A 25,628-nucleotide genomic window follows, 5' to 3' on the forward strand; every position below is an offset into this window, starting at 1 on the left:
TAGAAAAGCACCCTAAATAAAAAGTTCTTTGACTTTAGAACACATAGCATGAATAGCAGCTGGAGTGTTTCAAATCTTTCCCACAAATACATATTAACATTATTGTGTTGCAAACTGTTCACATTCTACACTGAACCAGAACAGCTTGTGAAACCAGCCTTTTCATAAATATTATAAATAAATAAAGTAGCATATTCAACAAAGGCCCACAGAGGCACTGTTATAGATAGTGGGATGCAGACCTCTGTCTGAGATGAGCTGTTAGCTAATTAACATCTCTGCACATGCAGCAGGCCATCAGCATACTCCTCGTGGGCTGCTTCCTGCTGTGTCAGAGAAGGTCTGACCCTGACTCTGTCAAACAGATGCCACACTACATGGAAACGTAGCAAATTCAACACGATTTACTCTTTCATCGGCAACATGTGTTGCGTGCTGATGTACGATGGAGACCTGATTGAACAGATGAAGTTTGACTTTTAGTTAAGACTCAACTTTACAGTCACCTCCTGGTCCCTGAGTTTGGGACTTGAAAAAGGGATGTACAAAAGAGCGAATGCTCGTTGTTCCTGCTTCATAAAACATGTATGAGGTGAGACAGCTCACAGTGTATAATATTCATGCAAGAGTTGCTGAAAATATTTTAAACTGTGCTCTCTGTTTGATGATGATGTATAGTTGATTCAGCTCTTCTCCAGCCAAATTATGAGGTAAATTTAGAGAAGAAGCTTGGCGGTGATAAAAAAGATCATTACAGCTCCTCTTCAGAAAGCATCCAGTCACATTGTAACTAAAACTTATTTGTGTTTAATGACATAAAAGAAGCATTATCTTGGGTCTAAAAAAATAATTTATACCTTCTTTTGAAGAATATTTATATCAAGTTAAGACGTTAAGAGAGCAAATCTGCATAGAAATGCACATAGGAAGATGACGCAGAAAAACATCCAACTCATAATTTTCAGATTTTGTGGCTTGACACATTTTGCTTTAGCTTGACTGGAAGGAAGGCAGAGAAAGAAGGGGAAGACTGCATCAAATGTCTCAGGTCAGGAATCAATCCAAGGACAGTAGCCACCATAGTGATGCACCTGCTCCACCCCTGAGCCACATGGCGCCCCATCGTCAGCCAGTTTTAGTAGCTCAGTGTGCCAATTCACAAGAGACATCATGGCACTTCACAACACAAACAGTCCAGGTCAGATTCAGAATTAAAAGTCCAATACAATCTGATAAGTTTGATACATTCAAATTTGGTTACATACACTTCAATTGGATCCAAATTGTAACACAGTACAGTGAAATTCAGCTCATCGTGCTACTTCATGAAAATTAATTCTAGGAAACTCAGTTGACTCCACTGAGTCATTTTCACCTTTCAGATCAACCTTAAAAAAGCCCCTGCAAAGATTTTGTTATGTACCCCCAGGCACTTTGTGTTATGATTGTGTGTTGATTAATGGTCTTGATGACTCTTGAACAGACTTTTGGTTTGTATGTCTTATAATTTACAACAAAATTTGAAGACAAAAAAGATAGCAGCCTCCATTGAAACAGTCTTAACAAATGGGTTAGGGATAGGGTTGGGGTTCGGAAATCTACTAAACAAATTATTATCTACATTTCCTGAATTAATATTATTGAAATATTATGCATACATTTGCTAGAATTGTAGATCCTGTCATTAAATGTTGCATTTCCCTGTAAAAGTACAGCAGATGGATATAGATTAAATGGAATGCACCCCACTTTTGGTCTAAGAGAACAAGTGAGACTAAACCCTTTGGTGAAACTAATAAATGAAAGATTGTCTACCTCACCTGAACGAAGATTATACTGCTGCTTCCTTGGCAACCGCCTAGCAACGTGACATGACTGCTTTACATCTTTCTGAGACGCAATAAAATCTTCTGCGAAATTAATAAAAGAAATGTTGTCTACCTTCCCTAAATGAAGCTTATGATATATTATTCATACATTTTGCTAGAGATGTCATTAAAATGCATACAACTGCAGATGTATTGCTCAAATATTGTTTTCATATATACTGGAATCTCGGTGACACCCAGTGACGTAGGTAGGAAACGTCCCTTCCTCACGTCTTTCTGAGAAAATCTTTGGCAAAACTAAGAAAGGAAAGGTTATCTACCTTCCCTGAATGAAGATTATGAAAATAATAACTTATCTCTCGCTAGAAATTTAATCAAAATGCATATAAAGGCAGTTGTTTTACTTAAATGTTTACTTTTCAATGGGCAACAGCAGCCATGTTCTTTTTTTCAGTGGGGAAATTTGATAGTCACGTGACCTGGTTGCAAACGAATGTAAATGAACAGGTTAAATAAAAGGTAAGCCTGACAGATATTGAATAGTCAAATTGTGGCTGTAATAGTGGGTTACAGCCAGAGATTGAGCACTAGATAGGATGTTATAACCTGTAATGAAGACAGAAGAAGAGTAAAAGTTGTCTTGTAGTATCCTGATCATTGTATCCTTGAATATACAGAGTATAGAGGAAGAATGCATGGTGTCAGAAGTTAAGAATCCACAACAGACAGAGTCTAGTGGCACAGACAATTAGTTGGAACAGCATACCGGTGAGGAGAGTGACCTATGGAGAAGAGGAAGGAGCGAGTCAACGAACGCTAGTGGCAAGCTAAACACATTCAACATTGACCACATATTCACCATCACACCACCAGGACCGCTCGACTTCGAGCCAATTTCATGGCCCGCAGGGATAAAGAGGTTTGAAGGCTTCCGACTGGATTAAAAGACAAAGACATGTAAGGTGACCTGTACCAGGAGAAATGTCTCGTCTACACGATGGGTGATAGAGAAGATGACATCCTCTCGTCACTGTGGTTGGCAGAAGATCAACAAAATAATTATGATGAAGTGAAACATGCTTTTGTAAGAGTGTACAACGTATTTTTTGAACAACTCAAGTTCAATAAAATATGTCAGGACGTCTGCAGAGAATTTCATCACATCCGTAAACAAGTTAGCTGAACATTGCAACCATGGTGTCCTATGTGAAGAGATAATCCGAGATAGGATTGTGGCTGGCACTGGTGATGCAAAACTCTCTGAAAGACTACATCTCAATCCAAATCTGGATTTAACTACAGCCATACTTCAAATGAGGCAGCATGAGGAGGTGAAAAAGCAACAAGCGGTCCTGCGGTCAGCCAGTTCACTGGGGAACTTGGATGTTATGTTCCATAACAGTAAGAGATCAGTTTATAGGAAGAAGTCTGCTCAACATGTAAGTCATTTTCAGTCTCACTCTACAAAAACCAAGTTAAAACAGTGTGGGAAATGCGGCACAACCCCAAAACATTCATGGGCTGAATGCCCAGTAAAAAATGCTGAATTTAGAAATTGTCAAAAGAAGGAACACTTTTCAGCTGTATGCAGATCAGCTCAAAAATTAGAATCCATTGAAGAAGATAAGGTGACAACTTACCTGGGAACTGTTGACAATCCACAGTCGTCTACATGGACTGAAATACTTACCATAAATGGTGGTCAGATGTGTTTTAAAGTGAACATCAGTGCATCTGTAACTGCTATTCCAGAATAAGTGTACACAATGGATAGGTATGGCAGCCACTCGCAGGGCCCTGCAAGGCCCAGCTAACCAATCATTGGTTGTTAAAGGGCCAGTGCATGGTGTCATTCAGAGAGGGGATAGGAAGATAGAGAAGGTGAGCATTGTGAAGGACCCGGCCACACCTTTATTGGGCCTCCCTGTCATTCGTAGACTGCATATGATCCCCAAGCTCCACAGCATAGACGATGCAGAGTCACTATTCCGTTCAACCCACCCAAATGTTTTTAAAGGGCTAGGTAAACTAACAGTCAAGGAGGAATTAGACCGCATGGAGAAGATGGGGGTCACAGCCCGTATTAAGGAACCAACAGAAAGGTGCGCAGGCATTGTCCCTATAGCAAAACCGTCAGCGAGAATATGGATCTGTTTAGACTTGACCCATCTGGATGAGAGTGTTATCTGTTATCTTCTGGCAGGTACCCCTCCATAAAGCCTCGATGTCTGTTGACCACGTTGATCACACCAGAGGGCCAATACTACTTCAAACAATTGCCCTTTGGTATATCATCAGCTCCCGAACATTTCCAAAAGAGGATTTCTCAGCTGATTGATGGCACAGATGGAGTCCTGCTTCACGCAGATGAGGTTCTGGTTACAGGGAGAGACAGAGTAGAGCACGACAACCTGCAGAAATTCAGTGAGGCTGGGCTCACCCTGAATGAAAAATGCCAGTTTGCTCTGACAGAGATCCACTTTCTGGGCCATGTCATAAACTGTCAAGGCATCAGAGCAAACCCAGATAAAATAAAGCAATCCTCGACATGCCTGAGCCGCAGTACGCGGCCGATGTTTGATGCTTCATGAGCATAGTAAATTTTGTGGGGAAATTCTCGACACACCTGCCTGACCTAACAAAGCCCAACTTCAACAGAAAACATTTCTGGAGACAATAAAAGAAGTGTTGGCCCAGTACAGTCCTAAACTTGAAACTATGCCATATGGGCTGGGAGGTATGTTGACACAAATACAACAGGATGGTGAGTGGAAACCTGTCGTCTTCATTTTCGGAAGCCTGACTGAAGCCTAATCAAGATATGCACCAAAAGAGAAAGAGTCTTTAGCTGTAACCTGACATCACCCAGACACTGGTAAAACCTGTGCCAAGCAGGCTGTGGTAGAGGGTCGCAGCAGACCTTTTCCAGTGGCAGAACAGACACTACTTGGAATATTACTCACGTTACATTGAGTGTGCAGCCTACGGAGAAAGACCTCCACAAAACAGACTATTACAAGGTTTAAAGCTGTATTTGCTAGGTTTGGATGCCCAGAGGTGCTTGTCAGAGATAATGGCCCACAATTCTCCTGTCACAAATTTGCTCAGTTTTCCCGAGAGTACGACTTTGCACACCTGACAAGTAGCCCTCATTAATAAAAGAAGTAGACTTTCACAAAGCCTTGTTGCCCTACAGGGCCACCCCACTGGCACATGGGAGTTCCTCAGCTCAACTTATAATGGGAAGGAGAATTAGAACACCAATCCCAGTGTCTCCCAAGCAACTACGACCATAGTGGTCAGATCTGGGGAGATTCAAGGAAGGAGACACAACATTAAAAACGCAACACAACAACAGACGTTCAACCAGAGACACCGCACTCGAACCCTGACACCTCTTCTGCCTGGTCACAGATGTCTATCAGACCCGCATGCAGTGTGGGGACAGTTGTGGGTCCCGTGACAACACAATGCTCCTATGAGGAGGAGACTGAAGATGGAGGATGGCTGCCATGCAACTGGTCCCACCTCAAGGAAGGGCCATTTCCCTCAATACCACAGGACACGCTGGCTCAAGAGGGAACAATAACTAGATCAAGGAGACTGTCCAAGGCACCTGATAGACAGGACTTATGAACATTTGACAAACACACAGTTCACACCATGGAGCATAAGTAAAATGTTTTGAGAGTTAAGAAAAGGACAATTGAAAAATGATCATTGTCTGTTTAACAGTAAAATGTTATAGTGAAGAGTAAGTTCTTACTTAGTCAGCTGAGTTTAAAAGCTATAAAAGGGCTAGTTAGCTGTAAAATGTTTATTGTTAGTTCTGTGAATATACTCCCTTTGAAGAAGATTCCAAGAAATTCATTAAGTTATGTTATAAATAAAGTAATGAAATTCAGAAGATGCTATATTGTTTAATGCCCTTCATTTTCATAAAAGGTTCCGCTAAACAGATTAACTTTTATCTAAAAGGGGGAGATGTAATTGTGGGTTATAGCTAGAGGTGGCACACTAAATAGGAGGTGATACCCTGTGAAGAAGACAGAAGAAGAATAAAAGTTGTCTGGTAGCATCCTAATCATTGTGTCCTTGGATACAGAGTATAGAACAACAATACGTTTCCCCCTGTTGGCCAACGTAGATATTACATGTTTTTCAGTGAGACTGGGTTCTATTAGAACATGCTGAGAATGGTTTGTAGGAAGTGCCCTTGTATTGAAAGCACTGAATACATTTAGACAGGGTGCATGAGAATGGAGATACAAAGTTCACTCCTGGGAATAATCCCCAGGTGAAGGCTGCAAGTTGTAAGCCACGCCCCTTTCATTCCACAATCGCAGTAATGTGAGCTGAAATCTCACACGGCCGGTGATCTCAGCGGATCTCGTTATCATGAAGGGTTTGTGGTTGGGTGCTTATGCCATGAAACGGGCTAATGACATGACAGCAGCTAATCCTGCTGAGTGAGCATGTTGCGACAGACCCGTCCTGGGTCTATTCTGCCTTTCATTCATTAAGGGCTGCTGGAGCTACAATTAAGCCCAAAATGATTTGGGCAGATTTATAAATGAAATCATTTTAATTCAACCAAGACCCTTGTAACTACTACGAAATTAAACATGTATCTCTGAAAAATATGAATTATGAAAAAATAATATATCATTTTTTTACATTAAAAATATAATATTTTTTTTGCATTTTTTATATTGTGTTTGGAAAGCCTCTGCCTTCTCCCCAATCTGTGGCTCCCTTCACAGATTATCCAGGTCAGGACTGTGTCACTCCCAAATGTTAATATTATATGCAGGCAGATCAACTATGTCCGTAAAATTTAAAACAAAATGTTTCTGCAGTCAGCCAGGAATTACCCAAACAAAAATCCAGATGATGGAATAATGATAAAAAATAATAAATGCTAATGCTACTGATATAAATGAATTGCTGTGGTTATTTTACAGATTTACAGATTCAAATTACACTTACAAGTTTAAAATGCATGTTATCTCACAATTTGTAATGCGGAATTCTTTTTTTTTTTAAATCCAAGAAAATTCTATTGAATAGCATGTCTTTTCACAGTGTGAACAGGGAAAGTGGAGTTAAAATCAATTTAAAGGACTGATTCAGTGCAGATTAACTGAGGTTGTTGTAACTCCATGAAGAATCTGACACACTAATTGTATTGGTGTCAAGAAAGATTGATACAGTCTTTGTCTCTGTTTCTTGATGCCCTGCTGGGACAAACCCATCCCTACCTGCTCGCTCATCTCTGCCAGCAGCTCGCCATTGAATAAAACATGTGAGCCACACGCTGCTGCTCTCTGCTTCTTGCAAATCTCAGCCACCTAGCCTTCCCCTATATCGCTTTCCTTCTCCATGCGATCCTCTCCATTATCTCAGTGGATGCATTTCCTCTCAGCTATCTCCTTCTGCTCCTCCTTCATCCTCAGTTTCCCACCCCTCTTATTTCTTTCTTTGTCTTCCTGTTCCCCCTTCCATTCTCCATCTAATAGTTCTCCCAGGTGATCGGCACAGAGCAGAGTGCCTCCCCCCTCCCACCCCCCTCTTTGGTACTGAATCTGAGTGGTCGACTGCACTCCCAAAGCTCTTCAGGCGACAACTCCTCCCTCTCCTCCCTCCAGTTTGTACAGTAGAGGCAGAAGAAATGTGTAAGATCACACTATTGTCTTTTGATTCCCACCACATTGGCACTTAAGGATGAGCTTACACAAAGACAATAACCAAGTAGAGAAGAAAGGCTGTGTTGAAGAGTAGGAAGAGAAGATAGGAGGCTTCTTCTGGAAGCATTTTCTGTCCCACCTGGAATAATGGCACCCATGGACATGCTTCTGACTGTAGCAGCTCTCCATATGGTAGTCAGGGTGAAGCCAAGCCCTCCGTTTTTGTTATAGCAACACATGGAGTGCTATTCCTTTTGGGAATACATCAATGGACGATTCTGGGAATATTCGCAGCCTGAGCCGGGAGCAAGGTAAGATGAGCAAGGAGCCGGCGTTCTCACTTAACTCGCATGCTGCTTTGAAAAAGTGGGCCAGCTCAGAATGGGGACCTTCTCATCCTCATCACGATTGAAAGAATATGAGGGAGAGTCCAGCTCAGCTTCAATACCATTTCTTAACTTCCCTATGTTTCAGTTTTTATCAGACAAATGTCCATACATTTTTAATCTACATATTTTTGCTCTATACAGGTACTGTATATGTTAAAATCTTCTGCTAGAAGTTCTGGACTCTGAGATTAAATGTCCATTATAAGTCTTCAATATGATAATTATCACCTGCTTCCAAAGACATCCAAAACGTTTTCTTGAAGGTTATCAGCTGCCATGCAGAGAACTACTCGCCTCCTGCTGTTCAGTCTGAGCCAGAACTAACAAAAATAGAACCACAGAGGGAAAGGGAGAACCAGATTAGGAGAAACAACGGGGTTAAATGAAGTTATTTCTCTTCAAGCCTCCCTATCAGGGCTAAGCAACTCATCCTCCCCCTCTCTCCTGTCTTTCCTCTGATTCTTTAAAGCATTCCCTCAAGCCCTGTAACTATAGAGCGAGGTGTTACTGTCGGATCACCTTGGCTCACGGGAGCAGAGCTACTGGTAAAAAGGCTGCAGTGTGCAATAATCAGACATAAAGCCATACATTGGAGCTATAATGCCCCCACTTGAGTCTCCACACTGGGCTGTGCAGGCTTGCAGCATGCTCACTAACTTTTACACATTTACTCAAAATAGCATCACTCACTAGTTTGACACCTTATTGTTTTCACAGGATGTGATTATGGACATTTTATCTAGTGGAAATGTTGACCAAACATTTTTCCATAATTATTACAAGAGCTGAAAAGAAAACTTTTCTAAACCGAAAACCTTTTGTTGTGATGTTCAAAATTACAGGTTTGATTTATTCACTGTTGAGTAAAGTAGATATGTGTCTTGTGGAATAGTAAAAGTTGAGCATATTTTCAGTTTCATACATAAGGAGTTTTCTGTTGTAAGTTTAAGCCATTTTGTGCGTGTTGGCTTGTCTTTGTACATGTGTCTTTGTAGAATGAGTTCTTCCTGGGAGTAAACCTTCCTTCCACTATTAACATCTGTCTATCAGACTAAAGAAGAAGAAACTGTATAGAATAATGATGTGCAATTGGTATTAACTTCCTGTTATTATATATATATATATATATATATATATATATATATATATATATATATATATATATTCAGAATATGATAATGTACGAATACAAGTAAAAGCCCTTTAAAAATGATAAACTGGCATGTAATAGACGACAACAACAAAGAGCATATGTGCTTTGACTTAATATGAGATCAAACTGTTAGTTTTGCTGAGTATATTTTTTACACTGTGTAAAAGTCTTAAAGCAGCCAAACTGAGTGTATTTATGTTTTCTGAATGTCTTTCAAATGATTTCTTTGAAGTCTAGCAGTTTATTTTTAATTCACTCCTGTACTCAACCCATTTCAGGGGAATTATCCATATTTTGCATATAAATCTAGATTGTAAGAGTTCTATCAGAATGAGGCACAAAGATAGAGGCACAGAAAGCAGGGTTGTTTACATTTTCTGAATTTTCATTTTCAATACAGAGCATGAGATAAGTGCACCAGTCAGGGCTACACGTTGTTATGGTAGCGACTCCTTCAGTAGTTGGCGCCCTGGGCAACTGCATCTGTAACCTATGCCAAGAGCTGACCCTTGTGTTGCATAAAATAATAGCAAAAAAATAATAACTCGCCGAGCTCCGATGGCACAGGGATAGAGAGCACAACCCATGTAGGGAAGCCTTAGTCCTCGATGCTGCTGACCCAGGTTCAATTCCTGCCAGTGGTTCTTTACCACATGTCTTCCCTCCTCTCTCAAACCCCCTTTCCTGTCCGCCTTCAATTTATTTTATAAAATAAGAGAAATTACATATTGGCTTAACTAAAATGTGACCTGTTTTTGTGTGTAATCATGCAAATGTTTGTAAGTGCGCGTGTGTGTGTGTGTGTTTACTGCAAATTGCCATTGTAGAAATGTCACATTAGATCTTGGGTCAGAGGGCAGACGTGCCAGAGGGTCATCTCCAAATAGAAACACTGCAGATGTGTATTGACTATTTTTTCCTTTTTATGCCATTTTGCACAGTTTTCATTTAGAAGACTTGATTACACTTCACATAAGGTATGTGAAACATAAGCATCTCTTCATACGCTTCACAACCTAGTTCCTGGAAAATAAAGACTTTAAGTCCTTAATTTTGCTTTGACTCTTAAAATTAGTTCTACTACTAAAGAATGGCTGTCAGGGTGTAAAATTCAAGATCACCTATGGATCTTCAGAAGTGAATTGAAACACTGCATCATGATGGAAGGTATTAAGGTGATCACTACATAAAGGCCAAAGTGCTTCTTATTTTTGTTTTTTTCTATTATTCCTTTAATGATGGTAATGTTTTCTGGAAATGTGTTATTATAATTCAAAGTGCTGTACACGAACAGAACACGGAAAGTACATTCCAGTGGAATAGTATCAGGAGGACAAGATACATTGGCCTACAGATTTAATCTAATTAAGTTTCAGTTAACTACAACAGTTTAAGTTGAACATTAACATTTAAAGGCAACTCTAAACAAATAGGTTTTTAACCTTGATTTAAAGGAACTCAGGGTTTCAGCACTATTACAGTCTTCTGTTAGTTTGTTCCGGATAAGTAGAGCAAAGGAACTAAATGCTGCTTCTCAGTGCCTGGTTCTGGTTCTGGTTCTGGTTCTGGTTCTGTGTATGCAGAGTAGATTTGAGCTAGAAGACCTGAGTGGTTTGGATGGTTGATGCACTGATAACAAGTCTGTAATGTTTTTGTATATTTTTAGAATTCAAACTTTGGGAAGATTTGGTTGGCTAAATAACTTTTCAAACTTTCAGTAACGTGCTGATTTTGGCTGACATGATTTGCTGTGGTTATTGTCATGATCCCCCGGTATTTGTGTTATTATTGACTGACTCTTTTTAATTCCTTGATCATGCCTTTTTTAAGTTACCATCCTTTAGTGTTTGTGTTCTTTGGATGAAGTTAAATGTTTTTTTGTCTCTCAATTCTGAATGTGAAACTCATGTATTATATAGCTCCATAACACAAGCCTTTGTTTCTTTTAATTTTAATCTTAATAGTTTACAGACAATGAAAACCAAAACTTCAGTATACAGAAAATTAAAATGTTATATTTTAAAAAAAACGGTGATCCCACCAAATTGTTTGGAAGACTGGCAATTTGACAGATGTCCAGAAGAAGGCCATTGACACCCACCACAAGGAGGGTAAGATGCTCATTGGTAAGAAACGTCTTTGTTCAAAGTCCTGTATGCAACCATACTCATGGAAAGTTAAGCAGAAGAAAAGGTGTTCCAGCAACAGATGTGGCCCCAGCCTTGAGATGATTGTCAATCAAAATCCATTTAAAAATTTGGGAGTGCTTCACAGGAAATAGACTGAGGCTGGAGTCATTGCATAAAGATCCACTATTCAAAGACAAATCCTCCTTTCAAGCCACACCTGAACCAAAGTTGTCAGAAGTGTCTTACCTGGGCTAAGGAGAAGGAAAACTCCACTGTTGCTCATTGGTCCTGTTTTCAGATGAAAGTAAATTCTGCATTTCATTTGGAAATCCAAGTCCCAGAGTGTGAAGGTAGAGTGGATAAGCACAGAATCCACGTTGCTTGAAGTCCAGTGTGAAGTTTCCACAGTCAATGATGATCTGAGGTGCCATGGCATCTACTGGTTCTGGTCCACTGGGTTTTTGAAGTCCACAGTCAATGCAGCCATCTAGGACACTTTTGGGGAACTTCATGCTTCTCTTTGCTGATGAGCTCTATGGAGATGCAGTTTAAATTTTCCAGCACGACTTGGTTCTGGCTCACACTGCTAAAGGTACCAAGAGCTGGTTCAGTGACGATTATGTTATCATGCTTGAATAGCAGGCATACTGGCCTGACCAGAACCCCATAGATCAGCGTTTCCCAAACCTTTCTAGCCGCGCCACCCTTTTGTGTCTCAACCGGGTTGACGCACTCCCAATCCCCCACACCTTCAAATAAACCAAATGCAACAAGCATTTTATAGCCCTATTAAAGGCGACACGTTTAATCATGCTCAAATGACCAGAACACACATGAGAGAGAGAGAGAGAGAGAGAGAGAGAGAGAGAGAGAGAGAGAGAGAGAGAGAGAGAGAGAGAGAGAGAGAGAGAGAGAGAGAGAGAGAGAGGCAGGCATAGAGTAACAATAACATTGCGGTGGTAAATAAAACTTCCGGGCCAAATTCAGTTTTCCCTCTTCTGACGTAAACAATGTGAAGTGAGGAGAGCTAGAGACATTTCTGATCCTTGTTTTATTTGCATGAATACATTTTTATTTATTTAATACATTTACAGTTTTTGATTTTAATTATTTCAAAGGAAATGTTTATTTACATGTCTTTATCGTGTGGGGAATAAACACTGTAATTGTGTAACTATCAGACCGCCATTACCTAGCGCACCCCCAAGCAGCAGCTCGTGAACCCCTGGGGGTGCGCACACCACACTTTGGGAATCCCTGCCATAGGGAATCTATGGAGTATTGTCAAGAGGAAGATGAGAGATACTATAACCAAGCAGTTAACCTATAAAAGTGACCTAAGCTTGCTGAACACCACAGTAGAACCACAGGTTAATCCTCTCCATGCCACGTCACATTGATTTAGTAATTAAAGCGAAAGATGCTGTCAGGATTTGGGTTTTGTTTTGGCTGTTTGTTAATTTTGATTTATTAGTTAACTCTCCGGCCTTTAAAATCAGTTTTGGTTTTGGGTTCTTTCTTGTTTGGTTTCTATTATAGCTTGTGTTTTGTTTAGTCTTAGGTTTAGGTTCTGTTTTGGTTTATGGAGTAGTTTGTTATTAAGTCACTTGGCCTGCTCAGTTCACTTCTATGTATCCAGCCTTTAATCAGTCACTCAGTTCACCTGCCAGCTCACCTCTTAGTCAACACCCTGTCATTCCTCTTCTCCATTCACCATCCAATCAGTTTCAGTTACTTCCAGTCACTTCCCTGTTCCTGATAGGCTCCACCCATGCCAGTAATTAGTTTTCACTCCATTCACCTGCTCACTCCCCTACTTATACCTGCCTCTTCCTCCTGCAATCGGCCAGATCAATTCAAACCACTTGGTGAGTCTTATCCAGCGTTGTATTACTGATAGCCCTGTTGATACCGACCCGATTGCCTTTTTGACTCTGAGCCAGCCTGATCCCTAAACCTGATTTTCTGAGTTTGCCTTATCCTTGTCGGTACTTCTGCCTATTTTGGACTGCCTTTAGTGTACCGGATTTTGGACTGCCCTTCTGATCATTGAGTCTGCCTGTCCCTGTTTTATTATTAAATCCCGTTTTTTGCTTAAAACCTCTCTTGTCTGGCTGAATACTGGGTCCATCTGTCTCTGGTTTGTGACAGATGCCATAAGTATTGAGTGCAGAAGCTTGCATTTCTGTTAAAAACTTTTTATGGATCTTATTTAATTTCATGTAGACCAATTAGATTAATTAAAATCTAAAAATATAAACCACGATCTAACAGCTTGATTCTAACAGCAATTTTTACTATAACTACTGTTAGAATATCACTTGTTGGTTTAATTTTGGTTACTATTATTGAAGTTATATAATTTTATTTTTTGTTTTTGGGGGTTTTACAATCTCACACACACACACACACACACACACACACACACAGTATACGATACTATAGTATAAAATACTTTCCTCAATTGGTGGCTTGCACTTGAGCAAAGTATTGAGATGAAATGTGAAGTCAGAGACTCTCTTTAATGATGCTGGGATTCTACTGTAAAAGTGAACAAAACACTACCCAAGTCTAGTTACCCCTTTAAAGTGAGAAATACCCATTATGTAGAATATTAGACTTTTTTTACCCCTGAGTTATTATCTGACAGTGGATGTGAGCTAGTTAATTGGCCAGTTTAGCTGTCTTGTGGCTACCCTACAGTGGCTGTTTCTTTTACTGAGACAATATTACTCTTCCGACAGCTTGTTATTTTTTTGAGCAACATTTCTTGCACAACATCATTACCTTTAAAAATGGTCAAACTGGTTGCCAAACTGTGACTGCTTTTCTCATGCTGTTGAACCTTTTTTTTCCAAACAGCTGATTTCTTTTTTTCAATTAGGGAAAAACTTTTGAACCTTTCTTCTCATTTGGCCATGGAGAGAAAGTAATCCCACACTTATCTGGAATTGTGTGTAGTATAAATGTGTTATGAAACAAACATAGTACAAGTGGTGCATTTTTATCACACGATATGTTTGCCACACAATTCCAGTGCATGTAAAGTATCAACATACAATTTCATCAGAAATGCCTTCTTTCTCAAATGTTTCAGGAGATTGCTGTTTATGTCCGTGTCCTTGTGGACATGTCCTGTCAGCTGCTGAATTTGCTGTCATTTTCTAATTGGGGACAATTTTTCAGTATGACTGAAGAATGTAGCTTCTGCACAGAGAGCTCTGGGCCTCATTCACCTATTTTGCAGTTATGGAAGAAAAAGCATCGTACAAGACTTCCTTACACCTGTTCTACTTAATTCCCCCAGATAACATAAAAATGGACACTTACACTTCACACACTTAGGCTCTTTATCTGTTAGTGATTAACACTTCACATGAGGTCAGAGGCTAGTGGATTCCCTCTTCACTCCAACATTAAGGTTTGTCTTACAACAAAAGGTATAGTCTGATGACTGCAATTCATAAAATGATTTTCATTCAGCCAATAAGTTTGTTTCTGCTAGCTGAGCATCTCTTGAAAGATGATAAAATACTGCTAAAGCTGTATAGTTTTAAAACATTAGAATACAATTCATCTGTTTGATAAATACTGCATTAAAGATTTCAGGTATAATTTCCGTCTATCCACCTATTATCTATACCTGGTAAAGTATAGATATACCCGTGGAGATCCCTTCTTAACACTGAAAGGAATGATCTTCAATGATATTACAGCAGTCAAACCCATTTTATAATTGCAGACCAGTGTCTTGCATGGTTCTGCTGGTATTTTGACAGTTTATCTTTGGTGATTTTGGATAGACTGGTGACCTGTCCAGGGTGTACCCCACCTCTCGCCAATTGCCATTGATAGCTGGAGATAGGCACCAGTACCCCTCATGACCCCACAAGGTCAATATCTTACAACAACACATAACTAAGTAGTTGTATTTTGAAATTTCCTGCAAACCTTTAACATTTTTAACAAAAAGATGGTGGGCAGCCTTAGCAGGACCTACCTCTGGGCTTCAAGAAATGTGATTTATTCTGTTTGCCTGTGACTATGACTATGTTGACTTACTTAATTTTCCTTAAAAAAAGTTCAAAAAGATTACTAAATGTATTAAAGTTATGACTTCTGTTTCCAGAATATGAAACAGAATTTAAAAAGATAAACCAACCAAGCATGACACGAATAAAATACAAGTAAATATTTTTAGGAATTTCGGTCTGACAGACACAGACCTTCAGTGATGAATGTTGTTCACATGCACAACCAAACAGAGACTGTTAATTTCCTCTGCGCCACACTCACCATCTGGCATCTTCAGATGGTTCTATAACTCCATACATGGGTCCTGCCCTCACAGAGGGTGTTTGTCTGTCCCAAACCCAAACGTTTAGGATGGGATACTTTTTTCTGTTACACTTATTAAATTTGTGTTTAAAGATACAGCCATTTTCATTTCAAAAGTTAAAACTTAAAAATTGTACATTAAGGTTTTGGAAGATATGCTGATATTTAGGGTCTGGGAATATATCTCAGTCATGAAACGATCTAAACAGCTATCCGGAAATTACTCAGAGGGGATTATCTGCTTTCAGTTTAAATGCTTCAATTTTGGTCATTAATATTGTAAATAAAACAATAGAAGACTGGGTCAGGTTGGTGGCGAAGAGATTACTCTGATGTCTTCGTGTTTTTAATGTTTTTCTTATCTAAAACTACAGGCTTTCTCTGTTCAACTTTGAATTCAATCATACTAATAATAAATTTCAGTGCTATGATTACTTTTGTTAATGGCTAATAAAGATACGAGTAGAAATTATTATTTTGCTTCATTATGTTTAGTATGATCACTGTTGATACGTGTGGGTGTAATGAGGAAGACTCCATTTTGCTCTCACCTTTCATCTAAAACCCATCGACACAAAGGTGAAGGAAAATAAGCTGTCAAAGAATGTTAGCATTACATGGTTGTCAGAAGATGGACAGACCTGAGGTTTCAACAAAAGAACATTTGATCAAAGCACCTAAAACTGGAAAAAGCGACTTATATACTATCCAGGGATTTTGATAATCCCTTTTTATAAAGGCACTTAGAAAAACAAGATTGGTTTCACAGCTTCATTTAAAGCATCTCCCCTTCTGCTTTAACAAGATCAGGTTGAGGGAAACAGATTCAGGGAAACTCCAACATACTTTTTCTAAATGAAGGACTCAATAGATGGGAGGTAAAACTATGACTATACACTAACTAATTGCATGACATTCAAGTCTTGTAGGTGCTGTGTCCTCAGATTGACTGATGTGTTTGACATGTGATTGGTAGGTTTCTGTCCCATTTATTTTCTGCTGTTTACTAATAGTTATCAATAAATTGATTGAAACTCATACCAAACCTTAAATTTACAGGGTTGCTACTTTGTGTTCCTGGAAAAGCATTAAATTCAATCTGATATTTTTTCATATTTTTTTTTCATCTTCACACAATTTGTATGGGGGTTGACTCAGTGTCAACCCCCACGAAGCCTTCTCTCTCTGAATTTGAATTTTGCCTTGTTCCATTCGAAGCCTGCAGCATTACTCACTCTGAACATGTTCTCTAGCTGCTGGATCTCCTCAGTTTCCCCATGTCTATACACTTAAGTTCCATTAAGGCATTTCAAGTGTCTGTGTTGTGACGCACTGTTTTCAGTTATTTAATGTTTAATAGATAATGCTTGGTCTGTCTGGTGAATATCAGCCCAAATAGTGGTTCTCCGAACTCCAGTCGTATCCTCCGCAGAGGAAGACGAGTGTTCTTCCCAATGCTGTAAAGGCAGCAGGCGAAAAGAGAGCAATTGTGGCATGGCCAGGGGCTTTATACAGTGCCACCCCTCCCCCACCCCCTGCTGTGAGAACAGTTACAGGGAGGGGTTAAGCCGGGCGTACACTGTACGAGTTTTTCCCCTTTTCGGGCCGATTCTTCAGTCGTGCGAGCATTTTTTGAATCGGGCCGAATTGCAGCTTGATCGTAGAGGGGGGGAGGAGGGGGGACTGGCTTCTCACGACTACCTCCCGACCAGGAATCGGACGATCGTGAAAATCAAACATGTTTGAAATTCAGTCGGCTGTCGTGAGGTTTTCGTGAGCGCATCCTGCTGTTCAAGCAGAGCTACGAGGGGGCGCCCTCCCCTCCTCTCCGTCCCCGCCAGCGGAGGGAGGGAAGCGGGCGTCCCTGAAGCAACCTCCGGCCGGTGTTGGGGAGGGCGAGCCGTCCGGTCCGCGCAACGCGCTGGCCGCCTGTTTCAGCACTCCTCCGCGGTCCGCAACGCGCTGGCCGCCTGTTTCGGCACTCCTCCGCGGTCCGCAACGCGCTTGCCGCCTGTTTCGGCACTCCTCCGCTTGCTGGGGGGGGGCAGGCGACCTGCCGTGCCGCGCGGCCGCCGATGCGTCCCGTCTCTCCTCTCTCTCCCCTCCGTTCCCCCGACGCCCGGTGCCTCCTGCGGGCCTCGCCAGAGCTGGGCTCGAACCCCTGCTCTGGGTCCCTGTCACCTACCGTCGCTCGCCTGCCTCTGCCACCACAGTGAGCGGTCCCAGAGGGGACACGACGTACAGTGTGAGCAGTCCGGTCTCGTCCGAGCGTCGCGCCGCACAGATCGTGAGCGGTGAACTTTTTAAACCCCGCGGTTCCGTCGCACAGTTTGAGATGTATATAAGTATCACGACTGAAAAACTCGTACAGTGTATGCCCGGCTTTACTGCAACAGTCCCTTACATTCATTGTGGCATTAGATCAGCCTTGGAGTCTGATCTTATGTTATTTTCATCTCATTTTTGAACATTTCTGGTGTAATTGTAATCCTAAATGGGAGTCTACCGAAAGCATATCTTCCAAAAGGCATAATGAGGACAGTTAGTCTGCAGCTAATGAGAAGCAAGAGCAGTAGGAAGCAGTAGAAGTCCTCCTGCTGCATGAATTGTGTGTGGCAATGCATTTTGTTGTAGTACAGTAAAATACTGATGTTTTCCACTAATTTCATTCATTTAAATCCTTGTTTACAACCCCAGGTTTACTGAGTGTAGTGCTGCTTTGTCCTTTGATCACATAAACTGAAAATGAATACTTTTGTCCCTTGTAGACAGTAATGGCCTTAAACAGCTCCGTGCATTCAAGTATTCAAGTCTCTTGAATTTGTATTTCCTGACAGTCAGATGATCATCATCAGTGTTCATGGTAACAGTCCATTTAGCCTGGCTAGCATCTATGCTAACTTCCTCTACAAATTGGAACGGGCAACTTCCCCGTTTTGGTATAACATTTTGATCAAGTGTTATAACATGAAAGGCCCAACGTCCTTTCGTGTTGAACTGTCTGCATGTGCACTTAAATCCTGGACCACATGGTTGGGACCACACCTTCCATATGTCTTCTTCCCTACCAACCCTGGGTTACTTCAACACATTTCTACTCAAGTAAAAGTAAAAAGTAGTAAACCAAGAAATTACTCCAGAGTAAAAAGGTGTTTGATAGGAGGTTTGTAATGAATCAGAGGCAGGGGACCCAGAATTCAGCCAGACCAGCAGAGGTTCAGATCAGGTTCTTTATTAACAAAAATCAAAGACAGGGGCAAAAACCAAAAAGACCTCACAACCAAAAGACGGCACAAAAATAAACAGACTAGCTGGACAGGCAGGGCAGGAACAGACAGAAACAGAATGGCTCAGATCACTGGAGATAAGGGGTCAAAAATCCAAAAGCAAACCAATAAACAGAAACTTGCAGGAGGAGACTCACCCATACTCAAACAGACGACCTGGCACCAGACAAACAACTAAGGTAAACTTAAATAAGAGGACGGAACAGGTGAGCAGGGCGGGACCAATTAACCAAAACAGATGAAAGCAATTAAGGGAACATACAGACTAATAAAGAATAAACCTAGGATAGAAAGCAAGACAAAGACTAACGAACACGAGCTGACATAAAATAATAACAAAGACCAGATAACTTAAAACAGACTGAGCATAAATCCAAAACAATACAAAAACAGAAATAAATCCTTAGACAGAAAAGTTGGCTAACTGAAAAAATAACCTAAACCACAACAGAACGTTACAAGGTTATACTGAGTAACTGATCTCAACATCTGATTTCATATTTAAAAGTTATGCAATCTAACAAATAAGCAGCGGAGAGCTCACTACTTACGTTTTCTATCATGTATGTAGATATTGCTGGTATGCCTCAGTACTTCTGGAAATATTGAGTATAGTAGAACAGTGCAAAGTACTTCCATGGACAATATCCACTGTTTGCTGTTTGCTCACTTGAGCTCCAAATGGCTCAATGAGCTCAGCAGCTAGAAAATAACATTAAAACAACAAAGAAGAAGCCTCACTTTAACAGAAACTGTAGGCGTGTCTCTCTGATGCAGTTTTGCTTAAAACAAGTCTGCTCTTTATTCAATTAAGTTACTCACGATAGGCAGATTAGCCTGAAACTTTACTCAAGTAAGAGTACCGATACTTCTTGTTAATATTACTCAAGTAAAATGTATATTTTATATTACAATAAATCTACTCTTAAAAGTACATTTTGTTGAAAAGGTTACTCAAGTAAATGTAACTAAGTAAATGTAACTAGTTACTACCCAACTCTGCCTACCATGGGCGCTAGAGTCTTTGGTGTTCCTTTCATTTGTTGTTGTTGCTAATGTTAGCAACGAATGACAAACCTGCTGGATAATCTGAGTTATTCCTTTTCCTTTAATGTCTACATCTATTGTATCACAGATGTGATCATTTCTGGTTGCTAGATCAAACAGAGCAATTATATCTGCCTCCACTCCATTATCGGCCAGCTGACTATGCTTATAAAAGCGTGTTCACTTGTTTTTCTCGGCATGAAGTAGTCTCCAAACCTCATAAATATAATCTTTTTATTTTTTTATTTATTTTTGCACCTCCTCTTCAAACCTCTGCTTCCACTTCAGCCAATCAGTTGAGTTGCTGAACTTAAATTCCTCCCATGGATTTAGGTTTGATATGATTGTCTCTTCTTCTCATTGGGGCCACATCTGACCCCATGTAATATTTTCCAACATCTCAGAAAACAATGACCGACCCAGAGCTCTTGCAGAACATTTCTTTTATTTGTTACATCGCAGGCACAACTGAGGAAATTGTACTCGGTTTGTGAGTTCACGTGATTTGAGACTGAATCAACAGCACAGACAACTGACATGCATATGTTTTTTTTTACAGTGATCAAAACTAACAGAATTAAACCTTGAATTTGAGCAGTGTAAATATGAAAAAATATATTTTTTCCATGCATATACACAGGTATAGTCTTAAAACCACTCAAACCCCTTTTTCATCTGGCCTTTAAATTTAAATTTAAATTTAGTTTGTAAAAGAAGAGGGAATTGTTGGACATTTTGCGAGTGTTTTATCTGAGTGTGGAGTAGCATCCAAAAGGAATTACTCCAACTTCCCATTTAAGAACTGACATCAGAAACTGGGGGAGAGTAGAGAACAGAATAAGTGGCGAAGGAGCAATCAAGACCTGTTGTATGTGGTGTTGTTATTGTATGTTTTAAACATACAATAATCACCTTAATATTTGTTAAAAGTCTTTTCATCTGGATTTGTTTTCAAATGTGATGCACATAATCCAGTCTTAATAAGATAAGATAAGCTTTAATACTATTTTACCACATTCCCTCTTGCTATATATAGATCAGAAATAGGCTGTTCTGTTGTTTATCCACTGGCACTGAGGATGAGAAAGAGAAACAGAACCAAGCTTCTCTTACTTCGCTAGTTCTAGTGTGGGCAGCAGAATTGTCCACTTCTGTTTTAGCTTGCTGGCTTATGGTTGTCCTTATCCATGCTGAGGAATTGTGGGTGGGGTGTTCGCACAACAAACAATGCAAGCACATACAAACACTGGTTCCCCGGCCTGATATCTTCAACTTGTTTTGCTCTGGTGTTTTAAAACCCTAACTGGTATTAGGTAGGTGAAAAATACATAATCTACTTACCAGTGGGTAAGGTTTCTTCACTATTCTGAAACTCAGTTAATGTCCTGAATGAAGGCTTCAGGCAGTTAATGAAATGTATTCACATTTCATGTTACTGGATCCTAACCAGGTGGTAAGTTCAAGTCAAGTTAATTTAGTTCAATGTTATTTACAAAGCACCAATTCTTAGCCCATGTCATCTCAAGGCACTTTACAAAGTCAAATTCAATCAAATCATACAGACTGGTCAAAATGTTTCCTATGCAGCGAGTCTTGACAAGCAGCATTCTTCATGAATGAGCGTAGAGCCACAGTGGACAGTCGTCTGCATTGTCGATGGCTTTGCAGCAATCCCTCATACTGAACATGCAACAAGCGGCGGTGGAAAGGAAAATTCCCCTTTAACAGGAAGAAACCTCCAGCAGAACCAGGCATAGTGTGAATGGCCATCGCCCACTGGGGGTTGCATCTTGGAACTCTACTTACAGCCTGTGTGAAATGTGAACACTTGTATCATCTTTTCCGATTTTAAAATGTTGATCAAGAGTGTATACTATTCAAGGTTTCCTGACTGACTTTTGATATCCAATAGTATCTTAGGGGAGATGCATGAGCTCCATACCTTACGTTGTGATGATGAAATTAAAGAGCAATTATGGACAGTACGGGTTTATCACAGCTGATATTGGCATCCTGATATTCAACAATATTGCCACAATTTGATATTTTACTAATACTGTACATTGTGCAGGTTTCAGTAATTGTACAAGGCCCTTTCATCCATCTGTTCCTCTGTCCATCAATCCCAAGGTGTTGCTGGGGCACAATGGACATTCTGTATATTTCCTCCATTAAGTTCTGGATTTTCCCAGGGTCTTGTACCTGATTAACATGAAATCCAAATATCCATTAGGCTTCCCAGACAGATCCCCAAACCACCTCAGATCTCTTTTTTGTATGCAGTGGAGTGGCAGATTTTCAAGCTTTCAAAGTCAGAGCATACAGAAGAAGCTCTATTCAGTTTTGGTTGTCCAAGCATATTTGTTTGTTTATTTTTTGCCTATGATCCATATCTTGTGATGACCATATTTTAGGGTTAGAATGTGAAAGGACCTTTGGCCTTGAGCTCAGCTCTCTCGTCCCTACTCTGAAATGAAATAACTCCTTCATCACTGCAGAAAAAGTCCCAGTCATCTATCCCTCTCATTGAACCTCACACTTTCCCATGAACAGATCACAATTCCCGACTCAGTGTCATAGCTCAACCCCATATGAGATGTTCCCCCTATTTCTGGTTCAGAACCATGATGTCAGAATAGGAGGAGCTGACTCTCAGCCAGACTGCTGGAGACAGCAGGTAACTATGCTAAAAACTGAGGGTTTAGTCCTGCTGGCTGTTAAGCAGCATTTTGGACTCTAGTTTTATTTATTTTTTTACAATTGCTTTTCCGTTGCATTTACAAAGAATGCAAATGAGAAATTTCGAGTGAGTGGATTACATGTTACCTGGATAACATTTGATGTGAACGTACCTTAAAATATGGGTTCCCCAAGAGTGTTAAAATCACACACACCCTCAGCAGCAGGGCCTTTTCTCTTAACTTTAAATAGTTTACAATCTAGGAGGGTTGCTTGTTCTTAGTTGTTTCTCTGTTTAGGGATGGGAAACTGAACTTTTCAGCGGTGTCCTTTCTCGCCTTCTCTCATTTCAAAGCGGGAGACCAGCATCCAATTCAAAATGTGTCACTTCTGCAAGAAATATATATCAGTTATAAGGTGTTATCGCTGTCAGATAAATGCTGTTTATGGTTTTATTGGTACAAATAGCAGGTTTTATTATTGAGGTGAATGTTTCGCTCAGCAACATGCTGGTCAGCTCATTTGGACTCATTTGGACATTTGGACTTTGACCTCCACAATGGAAGCCTCCCCTCCAAAAAAGAGGGGGCCAAGTTTAACTGTTGGAGCATAAAAGCAATCACTGACGATTGGTTATTATTTGCTGAGGTGTAATTTTGAACAAACAGAGGTCAAACTTTGCATTGCTTGTCGTCATTTCAGCTTTTAACTTTTTGCTCTCTCTCTTTTTTCTTCATAGTAGGTACACCTGGTCTGGCGTTCTGTTATCTGAGACATCATCCAGGGAACACAGATCACCCGCTATTACCATCTAATGTTAAACAAATTACTGGATCAATGTGTGCTTCTGTGCTTGTTTGTCTGTCTTGTTGTGTCTCTGCTCTGTCTTCTGTAACCCCCAGTCGATCGAGGCAGATGACCGTTCATACTGAGCCTGGTTCTGGTTCTGCTGGAGGTTTTTCCTTCCCGTTAAAGGGGAGTTTTCCTTTCCACTGTCACTTCATGCTTGCTCAGTTTGAGGGATTGCTGCAAAGCCATGGACAATGCAGACAACTCTCCCTGTAGCTCTACGCTTCTCCAGGAGTGAATGCTGCTTGTCAAGACTTTGATGCAATCAACTGGTTCCTTTATACGGGAATTTTTGACCAATCTGTATAATCTCATTGATTTTGATTTTGTAAAGTGCCTTGAGATGACATGTTTCATGAATTGGTGCTATATAAATGAAATTGAATTGAATTGAATTGAAAACATAAAGAACAGATTAAACTTGTAACTTTCTGAACAACAAACAAAAATATTTTTTTTACAAAGTAAACCTTTAAATGTTGAATTAACATTTTTTAACAATTTTAAATATTTTCATTTAAAGACGTTCAAATACTTAAATCTAATGTAATAGTATTTTAATTCAATCCATAAATAGATAGTAATATTTTCAGTCTGTGGTCTGAGTCAAGCATTTATGGGAGGCCCCAGATAGTCTTGCTGTTGCTCCAGTAAATACCATCTGTCAGCAGGAGGTCACCCAGAGCTCTTTACCTTTGATCCAAGGTCAACTGACCCAAACTATAATGAGAGTTTAAAAAATGGAAATAACCTGTCTGCAGGGCTGACCAGTAGTACAGTTGGTAGCACTGTTGACCATCAGCAAAAAGGTCCTGGGTTTGAATCTTGGCCAGGGCCTTTCTGCATGTAGTTGTCAAGTTCTCCATGTGCACACATGGGTTTTCTCCTGTTACTCCGGCTTCCTCACACAGTCTGAAAATATGCATATGCCTATTGCTCAATATGTTAAAGTAACTGGTCTGCCTAGATAGCCTTTAGAAGAGAGCATGGTTCTCCATCCTGTGTGTCTCTGTGCTACCCTGTAAAGGACTGGTAACCTGTCCAGGTTGTTAACCGCTCCCCAAATCGCTTTTGGAGAAAGACAACTGCTCATGATGATGCAAAAGCAGATCAAATGTGAACTACAGTCACGAAATCTGCTGTGCAGAGAAACCAAGGATTAATGTACCTCATGGAAAGCTTTCAGAAGCATCTGGTCTGAGGAGTATTGCAAAACTCCTCCCCGGACGGTTGTTACTTCTTCCTCCTGTTCCTTCCCTCTGAGGCACATAAAATAAAATTAACCCCCTCATATAAACAAACAGATTAGTATTTTAGCTTGATATGCCAATAATTGGGTCAGCCAGGGCTCTGCTTTTGATGGAAGAACATTTATTTGTTGCATCAATGTGGCCAGCTGCCTAATTTCTGTGTTAGCAATGAAGTCACATATCACACAGCGGAGCTGTTTAGCTGCCAAATCAGAGAGTTTGATACAAACCTCTAACAATGTGCAGCATTTTTTGCTAAAGATTAGAACTGAAATGTGCTGTCTTTTATTGCCCAATCCAATCAACATCATGATTTCACAATGTGGAGGCAGGGAAGTGCCAAATCATCATCTTCATTAAATAATAGCCAATGTAATTTTTTCAGGTTTTCCAGAAAATTTGCAAACTAATACAGCAATAAGTTATTAAGTTGATTTAGGCAAAAATATAATTTTTGGCAATAAAGGACATAGGCCATTATTTTTGGAAGGTGACGTAATGTTGCCTGTCGTATTGACATATTATGAAGTGCTTCCTGCATGTTCATCTAATCTCTGTCTGCTGTTGTCTTCTATTCAATAAGCAGCAATCACGCTAAGTGCACAGGGGCATCATAAACTCCACAGATTGAGCTTGTTCTGGCCTTAATATGTCTGCGCCCATGCAGAGGTAAATGTAATATCCTTTTCTTGTTATTTATAGCTGCAAATAGGGACTTGATTGTTTTCTCTCTCTTGTACCCAGACACACACACACACACACACACACACACACACACACACACACACACACACACACACACATTTATGCTACAAACAAACCTACGGGCAGCTAATTTTCCCCTTCCATATTTCCTTCTGGGCTGTGGGAAGTTATAAGAATGTTTTGGAGGTAAATCTCATCTTGCTGTGCAGCTTTCACCCTGAATCTTAGCACGAAGGTATGAGGTTCTTATAGATCTCCACTCTCATTACATCTAGGACAGTGCTTC

The 25,628-nt window shown here is 40.2% G+C and overlaps 1 protein-coding gene across 3 annotated transcripts in view; it reads left to right on the forward strand.

Moving 5' to 3' along the window:
- plch2a (phospholipase C, eta 2a) overlaps positions 1–25,628 on the forward strand; it is a 345,611-nt gene that overhangs the window by 177,311 nt on the left and 142,672 nt on the right. Inside the window, exon 1 of one of the 3 annotated variants that reach the window (XM_036140482.1) lies at positions 7,439–7,827. The exons of the other annotated variants lie outside the window; for them this stretch is intronic. Within the exon in view, the coding sequence (XP_035996375.1) occupies positions 7,785–7,827 (43 nt within the window). The 5' untranslated portion in view covers positions 7,439–7,784. Of the gene's footprint in view, positions 1–7,438; positions 7,828–25,628 lie in introns of those variants that run through there. 3 annotated transcript variants of the gene reach the window in all.

Source organism: Fundulus heteroclitus, chromosome 1 (assembly GCF_011125445.2).
Source record: "Fundulus heteroclitus isolate FHET01 chromosome 1, MU-UCD_Fhet_4.1, whole genome shotgun sequence".
In the NCBI taxonomy this organism is placed as follows: Eukaryota; Metazoa; Chordata; class Actinopteri; order Cyprinodontiformes; family Fundulidae; genus Fundulus; species Fundulus heteroclitus.